This window comes from Globicephala melas, chromosome 1 (genome assembly GCF_963455315.2).
Source record: "Globicephala melas chromosome 1, mGloMel1.2, whole genome shotgun sequence".
Taxonomy (NCBI): Eukaryota; Metazoa; Chordata; class Mammalia; order Artiodactyla; family Delphinidae; genus Globicephala; species Globicephala melas.
The window spans coordinates 168,816,744-168,844,322 of record NC_083314.1 but is presented as its reverse complement, the minus strand read 5'-3'; the positions used below and the strand labels follow the sequence as shown (position 1 = coordinate 168,844,322).

The 27,579-nt window shown below is 38.5% G+C and overlaps 1 protein-coding gene across 1 annotated transcript in view; it reads left to right on the top strand.

Moving 5' to 3' along the window:
* The window catches only part of SRRM1 (serine and arginine repetitive matrix 1), a 32,281-nt gene extending 5,906 nt beyond the window's left edge, over window positions 1-26,375 (top strand). Inside the window, 15 exon segments of the mRNA XM_070045736.1 lie at window positions 334-449; window positions 1,749-1,948; window positions 2,407-2,605; window positions 2,895-3,014; window positions 5,438-5,712; window positions 10,810-10,890; window positions 11,396-11,482; window positions 12,782-12,831; window positions 12,833-12,927; window positions 13,295-13,336; window positions 16,952-17,062; window positions 19,302-19,766; window positions 20,345-20,540; window positions 22,137-22,346; window positions 22,765-26,375. Of these exon segments, the coding sequence (XP_069901837.1) occupies window positions 334-449; window positions 1,749-1,948; window positions 2,407-2,605; window positions 2,895-3,014; window positions 5,438-5,712; window positions 10,810-10,890; window positions 11,396-11,482; window positions 12,782-12,831; window positions 12,833-12,927; window positions 13,295-13,336; window positions 16,952-17,062; window positions 19,302-19,766; window positions 20,345-20,540; window positions 22,137-22,346; window positions 22,765-22,869 (2,352 nt within the window). The 3' untranslated portion in view covers window positions 22,870-26,375.
* Window positions 26,376-27,579: the final 1,204 nt, after the last annotated feature.

Below are 27,579 nucleotides of genomic sequence, written 5' to 3'. Positions count from 1 at the left end.
GAACTTTAATAACAGTGTAAAAGGTAAGCACAAGCTCTTCATATAGGCAATACATGTTAAATCACAAAAGATAAATGTGATTTTTTTTTTTTAAAGTAAGCTTGAAAACAGCCACTTTTTTTTTAGTTCATCTGTTAGGGATTAATTTTCAGCAAGTATTCAGTACCAATCTTAAAGTGTGTAGTATGGATGAAGAAAGAACAGTCTTGCTGAAAACCAGGGGCTGATGAAATGACAGTTATATTTAACATTGGTGTTTATCAGGTGTAGTCTTCAATTTGCTTGTTGATCTCAAATGTTCAACTGTTTACTTTGAAAACCTGATCTTTACAGATTGAACAAGAAAAGTTGGCATCTATGAAAAAGCAAGATGAAGACAAGGATAAGAGGGATAAGGAAGAAAAAGAAAGCAGCAGAGAAAAGAGGGAGCGGTCTCGAAGCCCAAGAAGGTACAGTACAATCTGCATACCTAATATTTTATGAGTACGTTAGGTATTAAAGTATTTTGTGTCCAGAAAGTTACACAGTTAAAAAGGAAGCTAACAGCACTATTTAGAGAATTTCTTCCATCATACAGTTTTCATGGTGAGCTATGGCTTGACTCTGGACTAAAATATTTCATCTTTTTTTTGAGAGAGATCATCTTTTGACTATAATAATTATCTCTAAAATCTTGGTGAATTAGTCAACCCCCTAATTCCTAAATCAAAATCTAGACTTATCTTTCATATTGCTTTAGTTTAAATTATTTTGAGTTATTATTTTAATTTACTCCGATTTTTTTTCTTTATTTTTTTAATTAGAAATCTGTACCCACTAGCCCTTCCTATTGTACTTACCTAATTCCCTGTTCTGCGTTTCTTAGATGGTTGTGCTGAACCCAAAACAGATATTTGCTTTCTTCTTCCTTCCATTGAGACTGTGGTTAGGTTCCCATTTTCAGCTCCACAGTTCAGCTTTATATTTGTGGTGAGTGGTGAGAATTCCATTAGGCTTTTCATTTTTAGGGTTCTGCTAATTTCTTCATAAATGTGCTGGAATTAGTAAAGAGAGGAGGTAATATTTTTGTCCCCTTTATTTATATACTTGTTATTAAAAGCTGCTTATGAGGGAAGCAGTATTTCTAGAGTTATGCACAAATCATAATGATAACTGTTTGTTGATGAACCAGGTCTACTGTTTTACTTCAGGTTAGGGAAACTATTATTGAAATGGAAAGGGAGCTTCTCTTCCAAAAAAGCTATCTTACGCAAGTTTGATATATTTATCCTCTTCTGAAGAACATTTTGCTTTAATTGCACTAGTCATTTTTTCTGGAATACCTAGACTCTACCTGATGAACTCTGGTGGGATCTGTCTGCACCTAAACTCTGTTTTTTTTAAGGTTTGACTTATTATTATATATTTCCTTCCTTTTATGCATCTGCTTCCTCTGAAAAGTTGTTCTTTGGTCTTCTCATCTCTGGGAATGATTGAGAACCTAAATCTAGAGTCCTACGTCAATGTGTTCCTCTGTTATAACTGGTATACTGGAGAATGTTGTTATCCTTCATTTGCTTGTTTTTCTGGTTTTGTCTTGGCCCTTTCCCTATTAAGTAAGTGTGATAGGATATCTTATTTCCATAAGGAACTTCTCAGATATAAACAATAATAGTGTAGTTAAAAAGGTTAATCTCACTTCTCCTTTTGACCGTCTTCCCCAGTCCACGTTATTCAAAAAACCTGAAAAAAAATTGCTTTCATCCTAGACGCAAATCCAGATCTCCTTCCCCTAGAAGACGGTCTTCCCCTGTCAGGAGAGAGAGAAAGCGCAGTCATTCTCGATCTCCCCGTCACAGAACCAAGAGCCGGAGTCCTTCCCCTGCTCCAGAGAAGAAGGAAAAAACTCCAGAGCTCCCAGAGCCATCAGTGAAAGTAAAAGAACCTTCAGTACAAGAGGCCACTTCTACTAGGCAAGTACATAAAAATTCATTTATAAATATCACAATTTTAGGCTGTTACTAAGTGACCGTAAATATGATACCTGTGTGTTAAAAAAAATACTTGTTTTACTTGTAGATTTTTTAAATTATAAAGTTGACTTGTTGAAAAGAAATTCAGATTGTATAGGGGAGTATAAGGTGACCCAAAGGTGACCACTGCTATCTGTTGGTTGTGTTGCTTCAGATATTTTATATACTGTAACTTGCCCTTTTTTCCCCCACTATTATGGACAGCTTTGCACTTTTAAAAAAATGTATGTAATTAGAATTGTTAGTTCACTGGATTTCACTGATGTGTATATATCTTTCTAGATGTCTTCATGGATTTTGAAAACTTTTTAAAGAAACAGCTTTTTTATATTACTGTATTAAGACTTAGGAGTCTGAATAGAAAAGGCACAAAATAAGCTTTTTCTCCCCCCACACAGTGACATCCTGAAAGTTCCCAAGCCTGAACCAGTACCAGAGCCTAAAGAACCTTCTCCGGAGAAAAACTCCAAAAAGGAAAAGGAAAAGGAGAAGACCCGACCAAGATCTCGGTCGCGTTCCAAGTCAAGATCCCGGACACGTTCTCGCTCTCCTTCTCATACTCGACCGAGAAGGCGCCATAGATCCCGATCAAGGTGAGTAGTGGCTTTAAGATCTGCATAGATCTTAGATTTTATGTGCTACTCTCCTAGGTAGAATTAGGTAAATTATATCAAAGCTGTGGAAAACATTTAGCACCAATGTTACGCTTTGGATTTCCAGCAACAATTTAGGGACACTTTCTAGGTTCCATTAAAAATCTCTACACAAGTAGAAAATTGTGTCCCTTGAAATCCATTTTTTAAATGTAGCTGTCGAGAAAACTATTTTAAGGAATTCATTCCTTGCTCATGATTTACTCAGATTCTAATTCTGTTATGGCAGATCATACTCACCTAGAAGGCGGCCAAGCCCAAGAAGACGGCCATCTCCTCGAAGAAGAACTCCACCGAGACGAATGCCTCCTCCACCAAGGCACAGAAGGAGTAGATCTCCAGTGAGACGGTGAGAGTTTTGGGATTTTTTGTTTTTTTGGTTTCTTTCAGTTTGAAATTGTCAGGATGTACAAAAGTACACCATGTTTGTTTTAGGCTAATCTTTGAATTAGTGCTCCCCTGGAAAAAAAGAACTCATGAGTAATAATAGGTAATGTCTTAATAAGAGATACCTCATTTGAGATGTAATGCTGTTATTTGTGCAGTGATAACACTAGTCTAGTGTTGGAAAATAAAAAACAAATTATTGGTGAATTTGTGTTAATCTTACCAGTTATTTGTGTTAATAATCTTTACCACTTCAGACCCTACCAAGAAATCCTATCAAGTAAGGGAATTAGCCACCTTCTCCCTTTGGCTTTTAATTACCACTAGTTTCTGAATATAGATGGCTACAGAGCCAGTAAAGTGCTTTACCAGTATTAAAATAACCCATTTGCGTTATACCTTTCTTAATGTGTCTTTTTCACATTAAAGAAGAGTACTTATTGTAAACAATTCAAACAGAAATGAGATGAATTGAAAATTACCCACAATCCCATTCCATAGATTTAACCGTTATTAGCAGTTTGGTATCTGTTTTTGAAGAGACTGGGCATAAAAGTCACTGTCAATACCAGTGTTCTTTTTTAAAAATCATTTTTAAATTAGCATAAGGTAAAATGTTAGGATCTATAACTTTTAACAAAAAGACTGTTGCTACACCTGCCCTAAGTGGAGGCATGGTGCACTGGTAGCAGAGTTTTGTGCATTCTTTTTTTTTTTTTTTGCGGTACGCGGGCCTCTCACTGTTGTGGCCTCTCCCGTTGCGGAGCACAGGCTCCGGGCGCGCAGGCTTAGCGGCCGTGGCTCACGGGCCCAGCCGCTCCGCGGCATGTGGGATCCTCCTGGACCGGGGCACGAACCCGTGTCCCCTGCGTTGGCAGGCGGACTCTCAACCACTGCGCCACCAGGGAAGCCCCTGTGCGTTCTTTATGATGCATTTCATGTGTTTTTTTGAAGGAACTAGTGGTTGTGCTTCAGATTATACTTACGATAGAATTTTTTGTGTTTTGAGTCTATAAGGTATTTTCAAGGAACCAAATCAACTTGGAAATAAAAGAGGGGAAGCAGTAAGGTCCGTAATTTTGTTTCTGCAGTCTGAGGTTTTTCAGAGTCCCTTTTTTTTTTTTGCGGAACGCGGGCCTCTCACCACTGCGGCCCTTCCCACTGTGGAGCACAGGCTCCGGACACGCAGGCTCAGCTGCCACGGCCCATGGGCCCAGCCGCTCCGCAACACGCGGGATCCTCCCGGACCGGGGCACGAACCCGCGTCCCCCGCATCGGCAGGCAGACCCCCAACCACTGCGCCACCAGGGAAGCCCCTAGGGTCCCATATTTTTAAAAAAGATACTTTTCGGGAATTCCCTGGTGGTCTAGTGGTTAGGATTTGGCGCTTTCATTGCTGTGGCCCGGGTTCTGTCCCTGGTGGGGAACTGAGATCCCACAAGCCACGTGGTGTGGCCAAAATAAAGCAAAAACAAACAAGATATTTTTCTTTGGGGAGGGCTTGTCAAGGTATATTGAACCATTTTTTATAACTAATACTAAAAATTACGGAATTGATGTTATTACCGATAACTGAGACTGAAGATGTAAATGGTCAGTCAATTTAGGCATCACACTTTTCTAAAATTGATTGTTTCTCCTTTGGAGAAAAAGTAATACTGGTGCTTTCTAGCATAAGATCAGTGGAAACAGCTACTTCTTATATTGGAGTTTTGCAAGCAGCCTGTTTTAATTGCTTACTGAGCCATTTAACAGTCAAGATAATTTGCAGATTGTGTAAGATTCCCTTTCAGCCAGTTTTTATCTCACACTTAAGGTAGGGTTTCTTTTTTTCAGGTTCTCAGGAATTCTTCCGCCAAAGGTGAATTCTGCAGGTACACATAATTGCAACAGAACTTACCACAAATTTTGCCGCAGAATTCGAGAGTCCCCTGCTTCTAAGTTTATGTAGCTAAATGAATTCCTAATCTTGCACGTTTTTTAAAAAAATGCAACATAAAGGTTGCATGACATTGTGTTATTAAATGAAAAAAATACTTTGCCACCCAAATTTTGTATGCAAACTCCAAAACACTCATATTATTCCTAAGGAGGGAAGAGACTGGTTAGTTATTCTCTTATAGCACTTGACATATTTTATAACTACTGGAAAGACAACTCAGAAGCATTTATCAGAATAAGTTATTTAGTTAGTCTCAGAACTAGCTGTTTCCTGTCCTAGGTTATGGTTTTGTTTCACATTAAAAAAAAACCTCATTTGTGTGCTTAGCTACATAAACTCAAAAGTTGGATAAAAATAGCTGTATTGTTGTGTAAACTGTACATGCCTGTAAGGTCATTTTCTGTAAGTATGCAGTTAATGAACATGAGTACTTTATTCCACAGAAGAAGGCGTTCATCGGCATCCTTGTCCGGGAGTAGCTCGTCCTCTTCTTCATCTCGTTCCCGGTCACCGCCAAAGAAGCCTCCAAAGAGGACATCCAGCCCCCCTCGAAAAACTCGTAGGTTATCTCCTTCAGCAAGTCCTCCGAGGCGAAGGCACAGGCCATCACCTCCAGCAACTCCACCACCAAAAACTCGTCATTCCCCGACACCCCAGCAGTCAAACCGTACGAGGAAAAGTCGTGTTTCTGTCTCTCCAGGGAGAACTTCAGGTAAAGGTAAAAATCAAGCACATAAAAACAACATGTTCTTTCTTCATTTGGCCACAAAATACCTAGTCAGTTGTTGCTGTCCCCTACTCCCTTCAAAGTATGAAGTTGCTGGGTAATAATTGTATGTCATGTTTTTTATAAATTTGCTTAGAAGCTCACCTTTTCTTTCCTGCTTTAAGTTCTTGTTGTTTGTTGAAATGGAGTTTACATGTAAAAGTGTTTTGTTTTTAGCAGTACCCTCTGGCACTGAGTAGGTGAAGTGTACTGTTAACCAGCCGTGGGCTGTTTGAGTTGGGGTAGCTTACCGAAGTTTGTGTTGTCATGGTAAGGGATCTTTTTATTACTATGACACCGGTTAACTTTTTTTTTTTTACTCTGCAGATTTTTTGTTTGATATCTTTTTTGAGGACTTCATATTCTGTTTTATTTCTTTCTTGGCCACATTGTACTTCCTAGGGAGGGACGTGGTGTCCTCCTAAAAGCTGATTTGTTTTTTTAATTTAGGCCCTAGGCAGGGTTCTTCTGAGTATTGTCCTTGCTTTATTCTGCAGATTGATTTCTGAGGAATTTATGATCTGTGATCCTGCCAGGCAAGTAGAATGCCATGTTAGTCTGAGTGAAGGTTGTGGTCCATTGGGGTTTGTTTCTTTAGCATTAAATATACATGGAGAAAAACTATGGTATCCATTTGAATTGGGCCTTTGGTGCTTAGGACTGGAATGATATACACAGTGTGATAAGTGAGTAGTGGGGGAGGGGAGATCTTAAAAGAACTGTTATAGTAATTGGATGTTAAGGAGCATTCTGTAGATTAATATATACTGGGGTTGCTCTGATCACATTTAAATTTTCAGATTATAAATGAAGAAATCAGGGATACTTCAGGCAAAATCTTGACTATGTTTTTATGAAGTTGGTGAGAGCAGGATTTCTAATCAGCACCCTGCTGCTTCACTTGTGTCCACCCTACCACCACCCACTGGCCCCACAACCTTGCAGTGTGGCAGTTCTAGAAAGGCAAATTTTGCTTTTTTGATCTGTTACTGTGAGGTATAGACAAGCTATCAGAGTGAGGGGGGAACTGACAGATGATAGTAATTTGTAAAGAGTAATGTACAAATTATTTTCTGAACCTTAACAGGTTAATTTGCTGATAACATAAATATTATGTGGTCATTTTTGTTGAATTAGCTCTTTAGACTTAGGCAACTGGATAATAATAGAGAAACCTTTAGGTCTTACAGGTTCAGACACAAGTATGGGAGGGTTGTCTTACGATCACTTATTTTCATAATATCATGTCTCATATTACTTTTTGTTCAAAATAGTTTCCAGTCACCGTGTCCACATCTGATGCCTGTTGTCCTAACCTATTTTTTCTTTTCCTGTGAAGTTTTTGCACTTCTGAATACTTCTTTCCTTTGTCTGGAGCCAGAAAGTTCTCTAGTAAAATAATAGTTTGAATGTTCCCATCTGTTACTTTGCAAAAACTCATCAGATTATGATTTTTCTGTTTACATCACATAGCCAAAGGGTAATAAAAGTACCTGAGCAGAGGACTGAATCCTTGTTAAATAGGTTGATTGTTAAGAATTACTTGTTAACCTTTGTTAGGGTCTGCACAGATACCAACCTCTTGTGTCTTGATATGTTGTCGGGAAGAGTGGGCTGCTGCTTTCCTGGAAACAAGTCACAGTGGATATGTACATAGGAGAGAAGTCAAGGTGGAAGACAAAGGGCCAGTAATGTTCCTGTGGCTTATGGGACAGGTCTTCCATGTCCAAACAAAACCCAGCCAAAGAGATTGACTGTGGGTAGTGTAGTGAGAGCCTGCCTTTTGTCCACTGAGGCTGAATATTGGTTGTAACTACTTGGAGATAAATAGCTTTTTATAGTAAAACAATCCCAACCCTCTGTGATGAAATTTCAGAGCTAGGAAAGACTTCAGAGGTTGTCATAGGTTCTCAGGTTAAGTGAATTGGTCAAGGTCAGCCATCCAGGACTAGAATTTGGGTTCTCATTCCCAGTTCAGAAATGTACACTTTCCCAACTTTCCTACCCCCACATGCCTGTTTTGATTGCTAAAGGAGGGAAATAGAAGGCAGGGTAAAGTTTTTCAGCTTCTGTACCGGGTAGTATGATTTCAGAAATTCCTTTCTTGCAGTCTCCATTGCTAATAAAAGCGTTGATAGCATTGAAGTGTGATAGAGTTTTCTTTTGTGTTTCGTGGGGTAGTCATCAATCAGGGCGTTAAGGTTCTGCTGTTAATAGTGGGTGCATGGAGTGGGAGGGAGGCAGGAAAAGTATTTTGGAGAATTAGAGGTAAATTATTTGGAGCATAATATACATTCTCATCTGAAAGAGTCCTCAGGACGCATTTTGTAATCGATGGCATGTCATAGTTAAATTGGCATTATCTTAGTACATAAAATAGTGCTTTGAAATCAGTGGAATATTTAATGAAGTATGTTTACAGGGGATCTATACATATGGTGGTGGTAATAATTTTGAGTTAGATCAGCATAACCATATGAATGTGCTCTGTAGATACTTACGGATTATTTTACTAATTCTGGTCACAGAGTGACTTATCTTTACAAGTGATCTTTTGAGCAAGTCTGCAAGGTTAATGATTAATAGGACTATTGAAGTAAATTTAAAATTCTGGTTTTTCAATTGACTTGGGAGATTTCAGACGTCATTTTAGAATGATTTTGCCCCTTAAATACTAAAAATGAAACAACATTAACATAAAAATAAAATTTTTAATAAAAATAAGTTGTGAAAATTTTATCTAGATAAGCAAACATTGATGAAACATGTATGATATTAATAATGCTATGATTCAGTCAGTCTTATTAAACCAGAGTAGGGGGTATATAATGGATACTTGTTTAATGCTGATTATATCAACAATGACTTAAGACTTGTACCCAAGCCATTATTGAGAGATTAGATCAGGATAAAACTCCAAATACAAGTTTCTGTGGGGAAAAAATGTAATGTTGTAGTTCAATTGTATTATTTACTAAATAGGTATTTGACCACTATATAGCAAACATAACCACATTTGTAATGTTTCTCAGAGGAAAATGCATTCCGGCATCCAAACATCCAGTTCTCTAAGGTGGTACTTTGACGTTTGGGTTTATGACTAGATGCCTATAATATTTTTTCAAGAATTGAAGATTAACTGACACTTAAAAATGAAGAGTACTGACCCCAAAAATAGCTTTGAATCCTTAAAATTTAAAGGCATTTCTATTTCATGTCTTTGAATTTCTTAAAATACAAGTTTTTTTGTTTGGTTGGTTTTTTTTGGCTGCATTGGGTCTTCGTTGGTGTGCGCAGGCTTTTCTCTAGTTGGCGGCGAGCAGGGGCTACTCTTCATTGCGGTGGTTTCTCATTGCAGACCATGGGCTCTAGGCGTGCGGGCTTCAGTAGTTCTGGCTCACAGGCTCTAGAGCACAGGCTCAGTAGTTGTGGCGCACGGGCTTAGTTGATCCGTGGCATGTGGGATCTTCCTGGACCAGGGCTCGAACCTGTGTCCCCTGCATTGGCAGGTGGATTCTTAAGCACTGCGCCACCAGGGAAGCCCTAAAATACAAGTTTTAAATGCAGTCTTGCTACTATATTTCATGATAATTAGATAATCACTAGATTAACTAGTCACTGGATTTTTTACCCAATCCAGTGATTTGTCCAAAAGGCTTATTAGGTAGAATTAATAAAATGCTGGTATTTTAAAAGTATAGTGGTAAATTCTTCAGTTGGATTACTTCAGCAAAAATGATTAGATTGCTAAATTACTGCCCCTTAGAATAAGTCTTTACAGTATTCTGAATGAGCATCTGTTAAATGAAATGTATCTAAATTCTAGGTTAAACATTCCATGTTAATTGCGTTAATTAAACAGAAACAGGTGTAAGGGTACTGAGGGGATCATATTGTTTTCAAGTCTAGTTCTTAGAGGAATGGTCTCAAATAATGTTTCAGGTTAATGTAGGGTAAGATTAATGATTATCTGTGTATATACTTTTTTGTGTGTGTGTGTGGTACGCGGGCCTCTCACTGTTGTGGCCTCTCCCGTTGCGGAGCACAGGCTCCGGATGCGCAGGCTCAGCGGCCATGGCTCACGGGCCCAGCCACTCCGCGGCATGTGGGATCCTCCTGGACCGGGGCACGAACCCGTGTTCCCTGCATCGGCAGGCGGACTCTCAACCACTGCACCACCAGGGAAGCCCACGTGTATATACTTTTGACATTAGTTGAAGCAATGGGATGGATAATGTGGACAGAGATAGCAATTATTAGAAATTAACGCCTGTGCCATAGGTATAGAAATAGTGTCTTGGGTTCAGATCCTAGTCCATTTCAATTACCCGCATGACTTCAGTTGAGGTTATTTATTTTTTATTTTTTTAATTTTTTTAAATCTTTGGAAAGGATCCTCTAGCCTTAGCATTTAATATTTTTACCATTGTGAAGGTCTACTTTTTTACAGGTAGTTTAAGTCCCTCATGCTATTGTGAAGGTTATACTCTACATCAAAAGCCTTCAGCCTCTTAGGTGACTAATTTGTTCCTCTTCTCCAGACCAGATACTTTTCTCTGAAAATTTCATCAGATCTTATGTCATTTATCATTTATCATTTATCATCTTCATTACTTTTCTGGACCAACCTGCAGGGGGTGCTTAAAAGGTCTTATGTTAATGAGGTCTTTGTAGTTAAGAGTGTGTGTTTTAGGTTGTAGCGTAGCACACAGAGGTTTACTTTACTGAGCTGAATGTTATGCATTAGCATAGAGCTTGTTCTACTCAGAAACAGCAGCTCCCAATTTCTCTTAAAGTTTCTCTTGGGAGAATCTGAAAGTTTGAAAATTGGAAAATCATTGTAGAACTTTCTGAGGCTTTTCACCAAACATTTACAAATTCTTGCTTCTGCTTCAGGTAATGATAACAGGGGCTTATAGGAACTTTTAATTGTCAGTAAATTATTTATGAGAATAGTCACCCTTCTTTTTGTACTGTTAAGAAGATGTGTTGCTTTTTGTTTTGTTTTTGTATGTATGTAAGTGGGGTTTTTCTTCCCCTTATTTTTAGTGACAAAACATAAAGGTACTGAGAAAAGAGAGTCCCCTTCACCAGCACCCAAGCCTAGAAAAGTAGAGTTATCTGAATCAGGTAAGTGTTTTTTGTTTGTTTTGGTTTTTTTAAGCTGAATTAGATTCTGGTTAAAGATTAATTATACGATATGGCTTAATGGTTAAGAGCTAGGACTTTGAAGTCATACCAGCCTGTTTGAATCCCCAGCTCCACTAACTACTTTTTGTTTGTTTTAATAATTTATCTGAGCCTCTACTTTTTTTTTTTTTCATCTCTGAAATGCAGATAACAGTACCATCCTTTAGGTCTTTGGTTGTTAACTGAAATAATGTTTATAAAGTGCTTGGCATGCAGACCGAACTGTCACAAATGCCTAAATAAGTTTATTTTTATTATATTTAGTGAAGATAGTCTAAGTTAGCATTTAAATTGGCATTTTAAGCTCCTCCTTTATTAAAAAAGAGTAGCTGTATTGCTTGACCCAACCAGATAAAGGTTTAGGAGACCATTTCCCAATTCAAATATGTTACATTTTCTGTATGCATGACTAAAGAAACACTTTCTAAATGCATCCATCTTTCAGAAGAAGATAAAGGTGGCAAAATGGCTGCAGCAGATTCTGTGCAGCAGAGACGCCAATACAGACGACAGAACCAGCAGTCTTCCTCTGGTATGGACACTGGTTACATTTTTTTCTTTCTGCATATCCTAATAAAAATACTTAAGATAAAAATATCCGAAAGTGTAGTCAATGTATCAATACTTAGGAGAAATATTTTTGTGCCTGTGTATAAATATGTTAGGAGGAAGTGTTAGTACAATAGTTAAAACAGGAATAGAAATTGGAAAAGTATATTTCTTTCCTCAACCCTGTCTTACTCCCCAAAGCTTTTATTCAGAAATTTTCTGTGCATGTATAAGTATCTGTGGTTTAAAAAAAAAAAATCCCACAGGCTCAAACTGTAGATTATATTGCCTGCCTATTTAACCTACTATAGCTAGACATCTTTCCCTGTTAATTCTTAAGGATCTACCTCATTTATTTACCAGCTGCAGCATTTTTAAAATTTTGATAATATGCTGTCATCTGTTGAGCCACTCGCCTATTTGGACATTTAGGTTATTTCTAGTTTTTTTGTGTGTTTGTGCTTATGTGAGTATATCTGTAAAATAGTAATTAGGAGGGGAACTTCTGAATTAAAAAGTACGTACGCAGAAACCTGATTTTTAAACCAGATATCCTGGTTTTATTCGCTTAGTTGGTATTTGTGACTGAGTCTAGGCACTACCTTTGCTTTTCATTTATAAAAATGGAAACCAAAGCATCCCACAGTGACATTAAGTCAGTTAAAAGCCATACAGCTTTTGCAACTCTTTAAGATGAGGTTAATCATGGAAGTGTTTGAAAATGCATGTAAGTTTTGGATATTTTTTGGTATTTGGGACTTGTTAGTTATTTTAAGTTAAGGAAACCATGTACAAATGAAGTGTTTCTCTTTGCAGTTCTTGACTGTTACCAGGCCTGTAGAAAATGTCACATACATTTTGTTTGTTTGATAAATAATAGGGATATGAAGTAAATTATTCAAATGCTAGTAAGACTTTCAGTAGCCTTAAAAGTACATAGAGTAACAAGAATTAAATAATGCTTGAGATGCTTTTTAAGCTTTACTTAGTTATCTGGAAGATCACTAGATTTATAAGGGACACTGTCTTGTTGGATTGTTCTGTGGAAATGATTTGTATAACGTGATTATATAATAACGTATATTTATGTATGCTTGACTTTCAAGTCATTAAGCACATATCGATATTACCTTTTTTCAGAACTGATGGCTGTATATGTGCTTGCTTATATTAGTGGACTTGATTTCCTAATTTGGACACTCCATCTGCTTAGATTCCAAAAACGTAGATAGACTCTTAAGCATAGACCTGATGTAAATTTTTGTTTATTGTGTAATTATAGATTCTGGCTCCTCCTCTTCCTCAGAAGATGAGCGACCCAAAAGGTCCCATGGTGAAGAATGGTGAGGTAGGCAGGCGGCGGAGACATTCCCCTTCCCGGAGTGCCTCTCCATCACCTCGAAAGCGCCAGAAAGAGACTTCCCCTCGGTAATGTCTTCAGTGGTGTTCTGTAGTTGTGATAAAACTTCATAACTTAAGGGATGGGCTGTGGGCTTATTTAGAATTTGCTTAACTCCTTGCTTTCAAGAACTCACAGTAGGAGATGGTCAGATTTGGGGGTATTTGGGTTTTCTTTGTTCCGTGGTCATTACTATTTAATGAGAACTTAGTAAGTTTTGTACCAGTATGTCAAACGTGTGCATGACTAGAATAGACCAGTTAAATCATAGCATTAACTCCCGACCATGTTTGAATATCTAAAAAAATATATCTCCATTAGTGATACTTAACTCCATTGAAGTAATTAATTTGGTGAATGGAATTCTTGACATTTGTTTTTTTCCACTGCTCTCAGGATGCAGATGGGAAAGCGATGGCAATCGCCAGTGACTAAAAGGTTGGTTAGATGCTATTTTGTAAATTAGGATTACATGTCAAAGTTTGAGTGACTTAATTTACTGTTTAGGTAACATCCCATTCTGACGTTTACAGGGTATGACTGTGGAGAAGTTCCTCAATTGTTTTGGTTTGATTATATTTTCTTACACATGAAAATAATGATAAAAACATACACAGTGTTCACTTTAGAGCATCATTTGGATTTAGAGTTTTGTGCACTTACAGTGTATTTGTTAGTCTTCTGTTTTTTGAGGTCTTTCCAAGAGATAGGACAGTAGTAATAGTTCCTTAGATTTAGTGGGAACAGACTTTGTGGTGACTATAGGGAAGGCAAGAAAAACATGGGAGAAACATTTAAAAGATTAAAAAATGACTGTGAGGCTTTGGCCCTGTTCAGTGTTTCCTACAGTAGAAAGGTAAGTTGCATATCCTTTTGGAACCTGTTTGGTCATCAGGGTCTTTGTGACCCTAAGGCCATAATATTTTAGAGCCAGGTGATACATAGAAATCTCTAATTCAGGCGTATCTCATAAGTGAGAAAACAGGGGCTCAGAAGTAGTAAATGAGTTTCTTAGGGTTACAGAGTGACAAAACCAGATCTTAGACCTGTGCCATTGACTATACCATTTCACCATGACATTGTACTGTCTTTGCTAGTCTTCTGCTTTCTGAGGTCTTTGCTGTCACTAAATTTCTAACTATCCTTCCTGAAATGTTCACATTGTTCTTTTTATAGATCAGTTTTTGAAGCTGTGTTGTTTTAAGTAGTCTCACTAATTAATAAGAGTGTTTTCTTGGAAAGGTTCTTTGGAACCAGTTGGCAGTGTATATGATGGAGCAAAACGGTGTGTTTGTGCTGTGGAAGTAACTTACTTGACAAGAAAAAATAGAAACCTTAAAAAAAATTTAGGTACAAAGGTATTCTGTTCCCAACTGTGATTACTCCAGGTTTCTGTAAAATTGCTAGTACAGCAGCTAAAAAATTGCTTTACAAAATCAGGTTAGTGGTAAGATTCCGCCCCCCCCCCCCCCCCCCCCCCCCCGCCGGTTATGGATAATGATGTTGGAGATTGCCATCAAGTCTCTAGGATTTGGAGATGGAGAAAGAATTGTTTGGGATCACACTTCAGTATTTATTTTTAAGAAGGGAAATACAGCCTGGCTTTGAATATTTCATATATAAAGTTTAAAGATTGAAAAATGCAGCATTTTTCATGCTTCTAAACATGTGTCTTTGGGTATTGAACACTCTTTCCTTAACAGTGAATGGTGTATTGATCATACTTAGTATAAAAAGATAGTTGTTGCATCTATAATTTCTTGTCTTCATTACCAGCCTGACTAGTGAAGTGAGGTGATTCTGAAGAGGTCACTGCAGAGATCTCAAGCTGTCTTTGTCCTTATAAGACTTTTGTATTCCTACATACTCGAGGGCTGAGGGCTACTTCATGTTTTAAGGCTTATTGAAACTGGTTCTCGTGCAGTTTGGGTGGGGGGAGACCTCTGTACTCAACAATTTCTATACACAGTTGAAGGCTTGAGTTGGCACTAGTATTCACAGTAACTAGAAAATGTTTAGCCTTCTTCTTCTACTTCTTCCTCTTCTTTTAAACCCCTGATATGTATGCCATATCAGCTCAGGTAAGAAACTGTAGCCTTTAGGTCATAGAGCCATCGGGTGTCAAGATTCCATTTATAAGTGATTATCAAATTTTTCTTGTAGTTCCTTTAAGTATGCTAGTTTGGTTTGTTTGGTTTTTTTGTTTTTTTTTTTTAGGTTATGGTTTTATTCTTATTCTCTTTTTGGCTTTTTCTCACATGGAAACAGGACATTGAAGGTCATCACTGGAAGGGACCTTCTAGTTATTCCAAGCCTTTCATTTTACAAATGAAACTGAGGCACAGAATAAATATCTTAGGTCATTAGTGTATTATAATAGATTCTAATCTGAGTTAAATTTTTTTTATGAGAATATTTTAAAAGAGAAATCACATAATCAACAGTAATAGCCTCTCTTGCTATTACACCTACTGATAACACATTGGGAGTTCTGCTTTGTATCATCTCACCCTCAGAGTTTATGAGTGTAAACCTTTGTTTTTCTTTTTTGAGTCAAAACCCAAATGTCTTTTCCCGTTTGAAATCTTCATTACCTGTTGAAACAGTAGTCCACCCTGTTTCTCTAGGTTCCGTAATTCTCAGATTAGCCTTGCTAGTAAAGTGGCTTCTCCTTTACTGTTCTTTCTTGTAATTAATAATTTGGTGTCTATGTTTCATTTGAAGCTTATCTGTCCTGTAGTTTATATTTTAAATCTGTTCAGAGTGAGGTCTTAGTCCCCACAGGGCATAAGCAAATTTAAATTAAAAATTAAATTTACTAATGAATGTCAGAATTTTCATTGTTCTGTTAATGAACTCTCCTTAGTTTTAATGGGGAATCAAGACTAGTAAACTTTAGAAAATACTTCCAGATTCACAGGAAGCATCAATCCTGTACTGGGCAAGAAATTTAGAACTAATTACAGTTGACCCTTAAACAACATGTGTTTGAATTGTGTGACTCCACTTACACGCACATGGTGTTTTTTTTTTTTTTTTTTTTTTACAATAAATGCATATTTATAGTACTGCACGATCCTCGGTTGATTGAATCTGCCAGCGCAGAAGCCCAAGCCCCCCACATTGTTTAAGGGTTAATTGTATATTATTTGACTTCTTTGTATACACAAACTTGGCCAATAGATGTCAAACTGGCTTGGTGTTTATTTTAGTATATCTGCTGGGAGACTACTATGAGTTAGTCCAGTTGATTATAATTGTATTTTTCAGGTGTGCTTTTTATGTTAATTGGTTAAATGCCTAACTGCTCAGAATTAAGGTCTGTGATTCTTATCTATATTTTAACCGCATTGCTCCCAGTGGCTTTAGTGCTCAGACAGCCTTGGTCCTTTGTCTTTGGGGTAGTGTTTTTAGTTAATAGTTTGCAACTGTTGAACTGTGGGAACATACTTCTTAAAAAATCAAGAACTTGGAGCAGTGACACCCAGACTTCGGGCCTTAAATATCTGTATTTGAACATTGTATTTTTCTAGGCTTTAGAACAGTTGTTCCTAACAAGGAATCAAAAATCACTTGAAGAACCTTTTTAAACATATACTGGCTAGACCATAGCCCAAACCTGGTGAACACAAATTTCAAATAAGCTTCCAAGCTGTTTCTGATGTACATTCTAGTTAAAAAGCAATGCTCTCAGGCAGTGTTTTCAGCCTTTTTTCACCTTGCGTCGTGTTAAGAATGTTTTATGTCATGACTCAGACTGCATATTTATATACAGAAACAAAAATTTCACAATACAAAATTTACTCTTACCACAAGTTAAAGCACTTTGTTTTTCTTTTCTTCCTTTCTTTCTTGCCTTTTTTTTTTTTTTTTAAATCCTGGTTCTCACCCAGGGTCTTGACTAACTACACTGTAGTTTGAAAAACACTGCTTTGAGGGATAGAGTGAAAGCTGCTGCACTTTGGGTTGACAATGATTGAAACTAAATCATCTTGATCACTTAGTTATAAATGTTACTGACTCTGAATCAACTATAATTCTTCTTTGGTTTAGTGGTAGACGGAGGAGAAGCCCCTCCCCACCGCCTGCCAGAAGGCGACGTTCTCCTTCTCCTGCTCCTCCGCCTCGTCGACGCAGGTCTCCCACACCACCACCACGACGCAGGTACTTTATCACGTAGGCTAGTGGGAGCTAAAGGGAGCAACTTTGAATCTTTGTGATTGAAATATTTTATTCGAGTGGCATGCACAGCTGTTTACAAAATACCACATAGTATACAATTCCAGTTACATGAAAAGTCCAGAACACATGACTCTGTAGAGATAGAGAGTTATTAGATAAATGGTGCCTAGGGTGGGATGGGAATGGGGAGTCATGATGGTTGAACACTGTGAATATAGTTGACCCTTGAGCAAGGAGAGGAGTTAGGGGCACCGACCCTCCACGCAGTTGAAAATCTGAGTATAACTTTACAGTTGGCCCTCCGTATCTGCAGATTCAGCCAACAGCAGACTGTGTAGTACTGCAATAAGTATTAAAAAAAAAATCCACATATAAATGGACCCATGGAGTTCAAACCCATGTTCAAGGGTCAACTGTATACTAAAACAATTGAAATGCACACTTCAAATGGGTGAATTTTATGATTTGTGAACCACATATCAATAAAGATGTTAAATTAAAAGGCAGGATCACTAGTGATTACAGAGGGAAAAAATATTAACTTTATAGTGGGGAGTTAAGTTTTGCTTTTTGGAACTTTCTGAATTTTTTTTCTCTTCAAATATTTTCGATCCATGGTTGGTTGAATTTGTGGATACTGGATCTTTGGACACAGAGCGTTGACCCTGTCAGACAAACCCAAATTGAAAGCCATTTTACAAAGTAACTGATGAGTACTCTTCAAAAAAATGTCAATCATGAGAGGGAGAGAGACTGAGGAGCAGTTACAAATTGGCAGAAACTAAGGACACGTGACAACTAAACGCAATGTAGGATCCTGATTTTTGGAACCTGGAACAGAAAAAGGACATTAGTAGAGAAAACTGGGGTGACATTAGTATTTTAGTTAATACCAAGGTTAATTTCATAGTTTTGGTAATTTTTCTGTAGTTATATGGGATGGTAAGTGGAAAGTCTCCACTAATTTTGCAACTCTTCTGTAAATCAAAAATGATTTCAAAATAAAAGTTAGGGGGAAAAAAATTTTAAGAGCATTGCTCAAACACATTATCAAGCGGTATAGTTGCTGCTACAACTCCTGAATGGCCATTATGTGGCAGGTAAAGTGGTAGATGTTTTATGTACTTCATGTCTCCTCAGGATGATCTTGCTTGGTATTCCCATTTTTCAGGTGAGGAAATGGGGGTTCAGAGTTATTAAATATGAGGGCAAAATGGAAAACTCTATGGTGTTGCCCAATGTATGGCCTATCCCAAAGCTGATTTTTAGGCAGGAAAATATTTTGAGCTCAAGGTCTGAATGTTTCAGGAGAAAATCAGGCCATTGGAACTAAATGTTTTATTGAGGTTTAATTCCTGAGAGGCAAGTTAGGGTTATGTAGGGATTAAGCATTAAGAGGAAGGCCAAGTTGAGACTTTGACAGGGATGCGTTCTGCCTAGCAGTAGACTTCCATTGAATACTATTTTGACGCACAAAAAATGTAAGTCTGTCTTGGTGGGGGCAGGGTAGAGATGCCTTTTAAAGCTGTGCAAGTGAATGCTAATTATTAATTCAGAGTCCAAACACCAGTTTAGAGAGGGTACCCCCTACACAGGAGAGCTCTTTAAAGCACAGACTTCCTGAGTTCAAGTTGAACACGGTCAACAGAGTCTTGCTAATGTAGTTATCTAGTTGCTACATAGTGATAATGGATTTTCAGTTTCCTTAGAGCAATGCCAGGTTCTCTTCTAAAAAAATACTAAGTTGATTTTATATGGATTGTGCTAAATGACTTTGTGTGTGTGTGGGGGGGGGGTACGCGGGCCTCTCACTGTTGTGGCCTCTCCTGTTGCGGAGCACAGGCTCAGTGGCCATGGCTTACGGGCCTAACCGCTCTGCGGCATGTGGGATCTTCCCAGACCGGGGCACGAACCCATGTCCCCTGCATCGGCAGGCGGACTCCTAACCACTGCGCCACCAGGGAAGCCCATGCTAAATGACTTTTGACAAATTTGAATTCAGTCTGAAAACTAAATTTCTCCATTAATCACAATGACCTATTTGTAGTCATCTAGGATAAACAGGAATTTACTAAGTGATTTTTTTGTTGTTGTTACCTTAAATGAGTTTAAACACATGACATTTCCACTTAGAAATATTCTCTCTCTGTGTGGTGCTGTATAAGTACATAGTTTTCTTTGCATTCTGTTTCTACTCTGTTGGACCGTTTATTTTTCCTAGGACTCCTTCTCCTCCCCCACGTCGTCGCTCACCTTCCCCAAGAAGATACTCTCCTCCAATACAGAGGAGATATTCTCCTTCTCCACCTCCAAAGAGAAGAACGGCTTCACCCCCTCCCCCTCCTAAACGAAGGCCATCACCGTCTCCACCACCAAAGCGTCGGGTCTCCCATTCGCCACCTCCCAAACAAAGAAGCTCCCCAGTCACCAAGAGACGTTCGCCTTCGTTGTCATCAAAGCATAGGAAAGGGTCTTCCCCGAGCCGATCTACCCGGGAGGCCCGGTCACCACAACCAAACAAACGGCATTCGCCCTCACCACGGCCTCGAGCTCCTCAGACCTCCTCAAGTCCTCCAGCTGTTCGAAGAGGAGCATCGTCATCACCCCAAAGAAGGCTGTCCCCATCTCCAAGTTCTAGGCCCATTAGGAGAGTCTCCAGGACTCCGGAACCCAAAAAGATAAAAAAGTAAAAATATTTTATCCTTTTTGGTTAGGAACACTAACTTGCATAGCTCTTTATGCTTGGAAGCCCCCCACCCCCCAACTGAGAAATCACAGAAAAGAATAGTTGTGAATACAAACTTTAAGGCAAATTCTAGGTCCTATTCGTAGATCCTTTCTGTTTTCAGGATAGTTCCTCATGGTATAAGCTACATGCCATAGGATTTTACTTGGTTCTTAGGGATATCAGGCTTATTGAGTCTGTTTCCAAACCTAGCTCTGAAGTGATGCATAGGATATTTCTTGCATGTCTATGTAAGACTGATAAAAGCAGTCTTAAATATAGGAACTGGCATTACTAATTTCATACAGGAAGAATCATTAACAGAATGGATAGAGGATTGTGGAGCTTGAACTACTCTCCAGGAGACTTAGGTGGTAACAATTTGATAAGTGTTAGTATAATCAACCAGCAGACTAAGTGCTGTGAAATACTTAAAGTTCATTATCTGGTTGTATAATGGTAGTTGGTTGTTTTCTCTTAAGAAAGAAGGATCTGTGCTTTTGGATATTAAATGTTTTATTTTTTCCCTCTGTTTCTAGAGCTGCCTCACCAAGCCCTCAGTCGGTAAGGAGGGTCTCATCTTCCCGATCTGTCTCGGGATCTCCTGAGCCAGCAGCTAAAAAGCCCCCAGCACCTCCATCCCCTGTCCAGTCTCAGTCACCCTCTACCAACTGGTCACCAGCGGTACCGGTTAAAAAGGCTAAAAGCCCAACACCAAGCCCATCACCGGCAAGGGTATGTCTGCCCTGTTTTGGACATCTTTTATAATTATACGTGGTCACTTGGAAGGAGAGAATTTTTTGTCTTTTGTAGTTCAGAGGAGCATTACTTTCTGTGGTTCAGATGGACTTCAAAAGGAGGCACAAGTTAAGTGGTGGTGTTTGCATCACAGTCCATGCTTAGTACTCTAGACATCCACTAATTTGTGATATGTCTAATACTGTTATCTTGGTGGTGAAGATTGGATTATGTAGACAATTTAGAAAAACAGAAAGAAAAAAATTACCCTTGATGCTGTTATCTAGGAGAAAAATAGTTTAGCGTTTGTGCTGTTTTCTCTAGTGTTTGACAGGTTTTGGGATAGTTATGGTCACAATCAATAAAAATTTCAATCTTAGATCATGTCTATTAGTCTGATTACATTTTTATATAGAAAAAATACACTTTATCACAAGAACATACCAAAATGTCGACGGTGGTTATATGTTAGAAGGAGAATGATGCGTGATCTTAATTTTTCTTCTTTACATCTTAATGGTCTTATTTTTTCCTACAGTGTAAATACATTATTTCTGTAATAAAAAATGAACCTCACAACTTGTGAAATGTTAGATGGAGTGGAAAGTACTTTGTTGTCCCATATAGCCTGATCTTTGGCAAGCTACATAGATAAGAATAACACTCTTGTTTTTACATTGTCAAGCTTAAATATCATTGGGATATTAAAATATCAGAGCTTAAACTGTTTTCTTTGTGATTCATTAATCTAATCATGGCAGCTTTCTGTATTGTATAAAATCAGTGGTGGATGTCCATCTTAATAGGATTGAATTATTGTGCAGACTGAATGGATTGAGGAATTTTAAGTAATTGCTTAGAAATGTGAGATTTAAAAATTATAGACTAGATACAATTATAGCAGAGCCAACCCTTTGCTTAAATTTGGAATATATGTGGTGGAGAACAATGTACCCACATTCTAGAGATAGATCAGACAGTGATTAGAGATGTGGCATTCATACACGCTTGTATTTAGGATAATAGCTATTAAAAGCCTACATGTTAGGCTGGTATTGTGGGTGATTTACAGATATTCCCATTTAACTTTTGTAACAGCTTCATCAAGGATTGTTATACCCATTTTGGGTTGACAAAAAGGCCTCAGAACACGTCAGGCAATTTGAGGTCAACTAGTTTAATAGGTTCAGGAACCAGAATTCAAATCAGGTCTAGTTGAGTTCAGAGACTATTCTTCCTGTTGCACATGGTGCTTTTCCTTACATACGGAGGTAGACCCTGACTCAGGCCAGTCTTGGAGACCTGATTCATAGCTTGTGGTTGGGAGGCCTGGTTTAATGTGAAGTTAGTTGGGGAAATTTTTAAAAAATCATTTATCTTCAAGGTCTGTTTCAACTCTTGGAAGTCTTTGCTTTCAGTGGTGGTTCCCATCTTTTAGGAGTACTTTTCTTAGTGTTGATTGGCCCTGGGTCTTCTTTCCCCCCTGAAGCCGTATGAAATCCTGAGATTAGTCCAATTGCTTATTCCCTTGAAGAAATAAAATGTTTAGTTCGACAGGTTGATTTTATTGTTTTGGGTTTTCTGGATTTCTAGAATTCAGACCCAGAAGGAGGTGGAAAGAAAAAGAAGAAAAAGAAGGACAAGAAACACAAAAAGGATAAGAAGCACAAGAAGCACAAAAAACACAAGAAGGAAAAGGCTGTAGCTGCAGCTGCTGCAGCTCCTGTGACCCCTGCAGCCATTGCTGCTCCCACAACCGCGTCAGCACAGGAAGAACCAGAGGCAGAGCCAGAGCCTAAGAAGGTATTTACGAACACTCTTACAGTGTGTACAGATAGCTGAATCATTTGGTATTGAGAAGTAGCTAAGTAATTTTTTTCTAATAATTGGATGCTCAGCTGTTAACTCTTTTCTGATCGGTTTCTCTATGACCACCTACCAAGAGCAGGAATTTGCTAAGGCTAACGATAAGAATATGAATGGCATCCAAAAAGCTTAATGTATATTTTTTAAAAGAAATTCAATATAATTAAATATACCATAGACTTAACCCATTTAAAGTATAGTGATTTTATGGTTTTTTTGTGTATTCATAGAGTTGTGCACACATCACAAGAATTTTCTTTTTCTCTGTACTCAGCATCTCCCACCGGTGTCTCAAGATTTAACGATATGACCTTTTTGGCGTTTTTTTTTTTTTATATATATATTTTTTTTTTAGGAGACTGAAAGTGAGGCTGAAGATAACCTTGATGACTTAGAAAAGCACCTGCGTGAAAAGGCCCTGAGATCAATGCGGAAGGCTCAAGTGTCCCCACAGTCCTAGGTGGAAATGTTTGTTATGATGTAAATTTTATTTGGTTTGTACGCAATTCAGTTTCAAAATTGCTAAAAATGTGTTTGAGCTTTAGACTATAACATTTGTTGTAATAATTGCTAGGTTGAAGTTCACCATGTAAAAAAAAAAAGGGCATGGATTTACATTGCAAAAGGTGTCCACAGTGTATTAGTGACATTCTTTCATTGACAGCTGACATAAATTCATTTAGAGTGAAATATTTTAAGCCAAAAAAAAAAAAAATCCCCTTTTTAAAAAAGGGGGTTTAAATATTGTTGGCATTCTTATGGTTCCATTAAATGCCCCTGTCTATTCCCAGAGGTTTTTCTTTCTACTTTTTCTTTCTTTTTTCCTTTTTCTCATTTGAGTCTTAGCACCCATTTAAGTTATGATGCTTCCAACCTTGTATGGTTTTTGCAAGCTTTCCCAGAAATAAGACCACTGTTGAACTACCACAAAAGTATAAATGAATATTTTAATGCCACAATCTTTCCTGTTGCCTGTGGAGTCTCTGCTGAAATGAATCAGGATTCGAGCTCTAGGATGAGACAGAAAATGAAAGCATGTTGTTTGCCAGGACACTGTGGGTTTATATTGATGTGTAACAAGTTGATTTGGAACACTGGAATTTCACTCTGTTCTGTTTATTTTTATTTTTTGTAAAGGCAGTTAACTAGTCCCAGGAAGGATCCTTCAGTTACATAAAATTTTGTTTTATGAAACGTCATGGCTCCATTCATAATTTTGTCTTGTTCTATCGATTGGTATATACAACTTTCAGAGCTCTTGTATTTGGAAAGCTGGAAGGGCCCAGACTTTGAAATAGTGTCTTGTTTTCACTGTTTTTGTTTTGTTTTTGTTGGGTTTTTTTTTTGTTTTTTTTTTAAACTAAAGCTATATAAAGCTTGTGGATTAAACAATAAATTTCTAAATTTAAAAATGTTGGCCACTCACTTTTACTTACCCATCTCAATACGGCAGGAAACCTACCTTAGAAATCTTACAGTGCCTTTACCCCCTTGGCACCTTTGGCAGAGTGAGGATTAGACATGGGAAAAACGAGGTGATGAAATTGTTTTACCATCTTTATTTTAGTAATTAATGTGATAAATGCCATGAAGGGAAAGCACACAGTGAGATTGCAACACATATAATGGGCTAGTCAGCCAGGCATAGGGGAAGAGTTTCAGGCAGAGCAAACAGTATCTGTACACCCCAAGACAGAAGAAGCCTGGCACATTCCAGGAAGCGAACGAAGGTTAAGAAATGACTGGAGCAACCTCCCTCTATTGGGGGGGGGTGTGTGTGTGGTGTGGTGTGGTGTGAGCAATATAATTTGAGGAAACTTGGGAGTTGATAACATTGTATAAGGTAAAACAACAACATTCATAAGAGAGAAGGAATTTTTGGCAAGTGAATCTAAGCTTAGCAAGTTGTCACATAGGCAGTTAATTTGATTATAGTTTCTGGTAGTTGAAGCAAAAAGAAGGAAAATGCCTACATGTCTTAATTTCAGGAAAACTTAGTGGGCAGTTTTTTATCTAAAGGATATGGACATAGAGGGGCTATTTTTACAGGTGGGTTTTTAGAGTGATTTGTAACAAGGCAAAAGCTTATTAATGAAGCTGCTTTTGTAGCGACTGAACTAAGGTATCTAGAGTGACTCTCCACCCTTGATAGAATCTTACATGTGTCTGCGGCAACTTAGAGCTTTCAGGGATCTTCCACATGACTTCCTTTTGACTGTATAATTCTGTGATGTAGGAAATGCACAGAATATTCCAGTTTGTGCTTGTTTTTTGTTTGTTTTTTGGCCACTGAGCATGTGGGTTCTTAGTTCCCCAGCCAGGGATCGAACCTGTGCCCCCTGCATTGGAAACGTGGAGTCTTAACCACTGGACTGCCAGGGAAGTCCCCAGGATATCCGGTTTCTAAGATGGTTGCAGCTGATTTACCCCTTTCAGTATGAACAAACCAATGAACATCACTGGGGTACTTGGAATCTATCTAGCCATTCACTCATTCAATCCATTTATTCACTTGTCCCATTTATTCAACACGCTTTCATTCCTCCACTTGACTGAACTGCTTGTTAAGGTTAGCAGTAACTTCCATTTTGCCAAAATGAGCGATCAATTCTCCATCCTTTACTAGCCTTCTTGGCAGGAGTTGACTCAGTCATTCACTCCTTTGTCGACACACTTCCTTCTCTTGGGTTCTAGGGGGCAACACTGGTTTACCTTCTAGATGCAGCGCTAGTTTTCCTCCTACCTCAGTAGCTCTTTCATCTCTAGTGGATCCTTTGAAACGTGAAGTGATGGAGTTTGTAGGGAATGCCACCAAGGACACTGAATCCCTAGTCCCTTAAATGTCTTTTTGTGTGTCAAAGTTCTTTCCCGTCTAGACTTCCTGACCTAGACCTCTATCGAGCTACCTAGTTAATAACTTCATTTGGATGTCTAAAAGGCATACCGAATTGAATATATCCTCTGATTTATCTGTCCCATTCAGTACCTGTCATTCTCATTTACTCAAAATTGAGTTGATACTGTCAGTGGCAGCATTGTCCACCCTCCAATCCTCATGCACACAAGGCCATTCTGTTCCCAGCAGCCTGTCATGATAGTACCGCTCAAAACCCTCAGCTCCTTTTTTCTGCTTCAGAGTAAAATCCAAATTTCTTACTCTGGCCTGCAAGACCCAGTAGCACCTAGTTTGGCACCTTCATCTCTACTCCTCAGTCTGCTCAAGCCATACCTACCTCCTTGCCCTTCCTTTAAACCTCTCTCGGGGCCTTTGTCCTCACTGCCGGATCTGACATGTTTACTTTGTTTTCTTCAGACACTTGTCTGAAGAACAACTTCGTCTCCTCTGTTTTCATCTATAGCAATTATTACCACCTGAGATGATGTTTTTGGTCCTTAGGAACTTGGTCTTGTATGTGACTGTGTCCCCAATGCCTGGTACATCGTAGAAGGACAAATGCTCGATGAACTGATGAGTAAATAAGTTTAATTGACCGTCATTGCCTCTGTACTTGCAAGGCACTACTAGGGCTTGAGGTAAAGAAAATGAAGACATGGTGATTGCTGCTCTCTAGTATTTGCCCACTGAGGGTAAAACACATGCAAACAATTTGGAGTGGACAAGAACATAGAGTTTGGTAGACCAGGGTTTCTAGCACAGCTTTCTACAGTGTGACCTTGGTCAAGTTATGTGGCCTCTAAGTGCTGCCATTTCTTCTCTCCGAGTTAAATAATGGTGGAATCTACTTCAGAGTTGTTTTTGAAGGGTTAAGTGTGATAGTTAATACATATAAAGCAATGATAGTACAAAGAGGTTCCCATTTTCTTAGCTAACGTAATATGTGGTCATTCTAGTAACTATGGTAAATTTTAGTTTGGATGTCTAAAAAGGATTTTAATTAATCATAGCCCTATTTAATGTAATTTTTTCTTTTTTTTCTTTTTAATAAAATTCACCATTTTAAAGTGTGCAGTGCAGTGGTATTTAATATATTCACAAGGTTATGCAACCATCACGACTACCTATTCCAGAATATTTTGATCACCCTAAAAAGAAACTGCCCATTAGCAGTCACTTTCCATTCTACTGACAGTCCCATCAGCCCCAGCTCCTGGCAACTACTTTCTGTCTATAGATTTGTTTATTCTGGGACATTTCACTGGAATTATACAGTATGTGGGCTTTTGTGTCTGGCTTCAATCATTTAATATGTGTTTAAGGTTCATCCATGGTACTCCATTTTTTTTTTAATTGCTGAGTGGTGTTCCCTTATATGGATATGCCGTATTTTGTTTATCCACATCAGTTGCACATTTGAGCTGTTTCCACTTTCCAGCTCTTATGAATAAAGCTGCTGTGAACATTCGGCATACAAGTTTTTATGTGGACATATGTTCTCTTGGGTGTATATACCTGGGAGTGGGATTGCTGGGTCATACTTAACTTTTTAAGAAACTGCTAGACTATTTTCCAAAGCAGCTACACTATCCGAACTTCTTACTAGCAGTGTATGAGGGTTATTATTTCTCCACATCCTTGCCAACACATGTTATCTGTCATGTTGATAATAACTATCCTAGTGGGTGTGGACTAGTATCTCATTATGGTTTGATTTGCATTTCCCTGACGGCTAATGATGTTGAGCATCTTTTCATGTGCTGACAGACTTCAATGCCTTTTTTTTTTTTTTTTTTTGCGCGGTACGCGGGCCTCTCACTGTTGTGGCCTCTCCCGTTGCAGAGCACAGGCTCCGGACGCGCAGGCTCAGCGGCCATGGCTCACGGGCCTAACCGCTCTGCGGCATGTGGGATCTTCCCGCACCGGGGCACGAACCCGTGTCCCCTGCATCGGCAGGCAGACCCTCACCCACTGCGCCACCAGGGAAGCCCCAATGCCATTTTTTTTTAATTGGGTATAATTGATTTACAATGTTGTGTCAGTTCCAGGTGCACAGCAAAGCGAATCTGCCACACAAAGACATATCTCCACTCTTTTCCAGATTTCCTTCCCATATAGGCCACCGCGGAGCACTGAGTAGAGTTCCCTGCACTACACAGTAGGTCCCCATCAGTTATCTATTTTATATATAGTATTCAGTGCCACATTAAACACATTTGTATCTGTATGAGAATATTTCTGAAATTGTGGCTGTAGGACTCTCAGAGTTTCTGC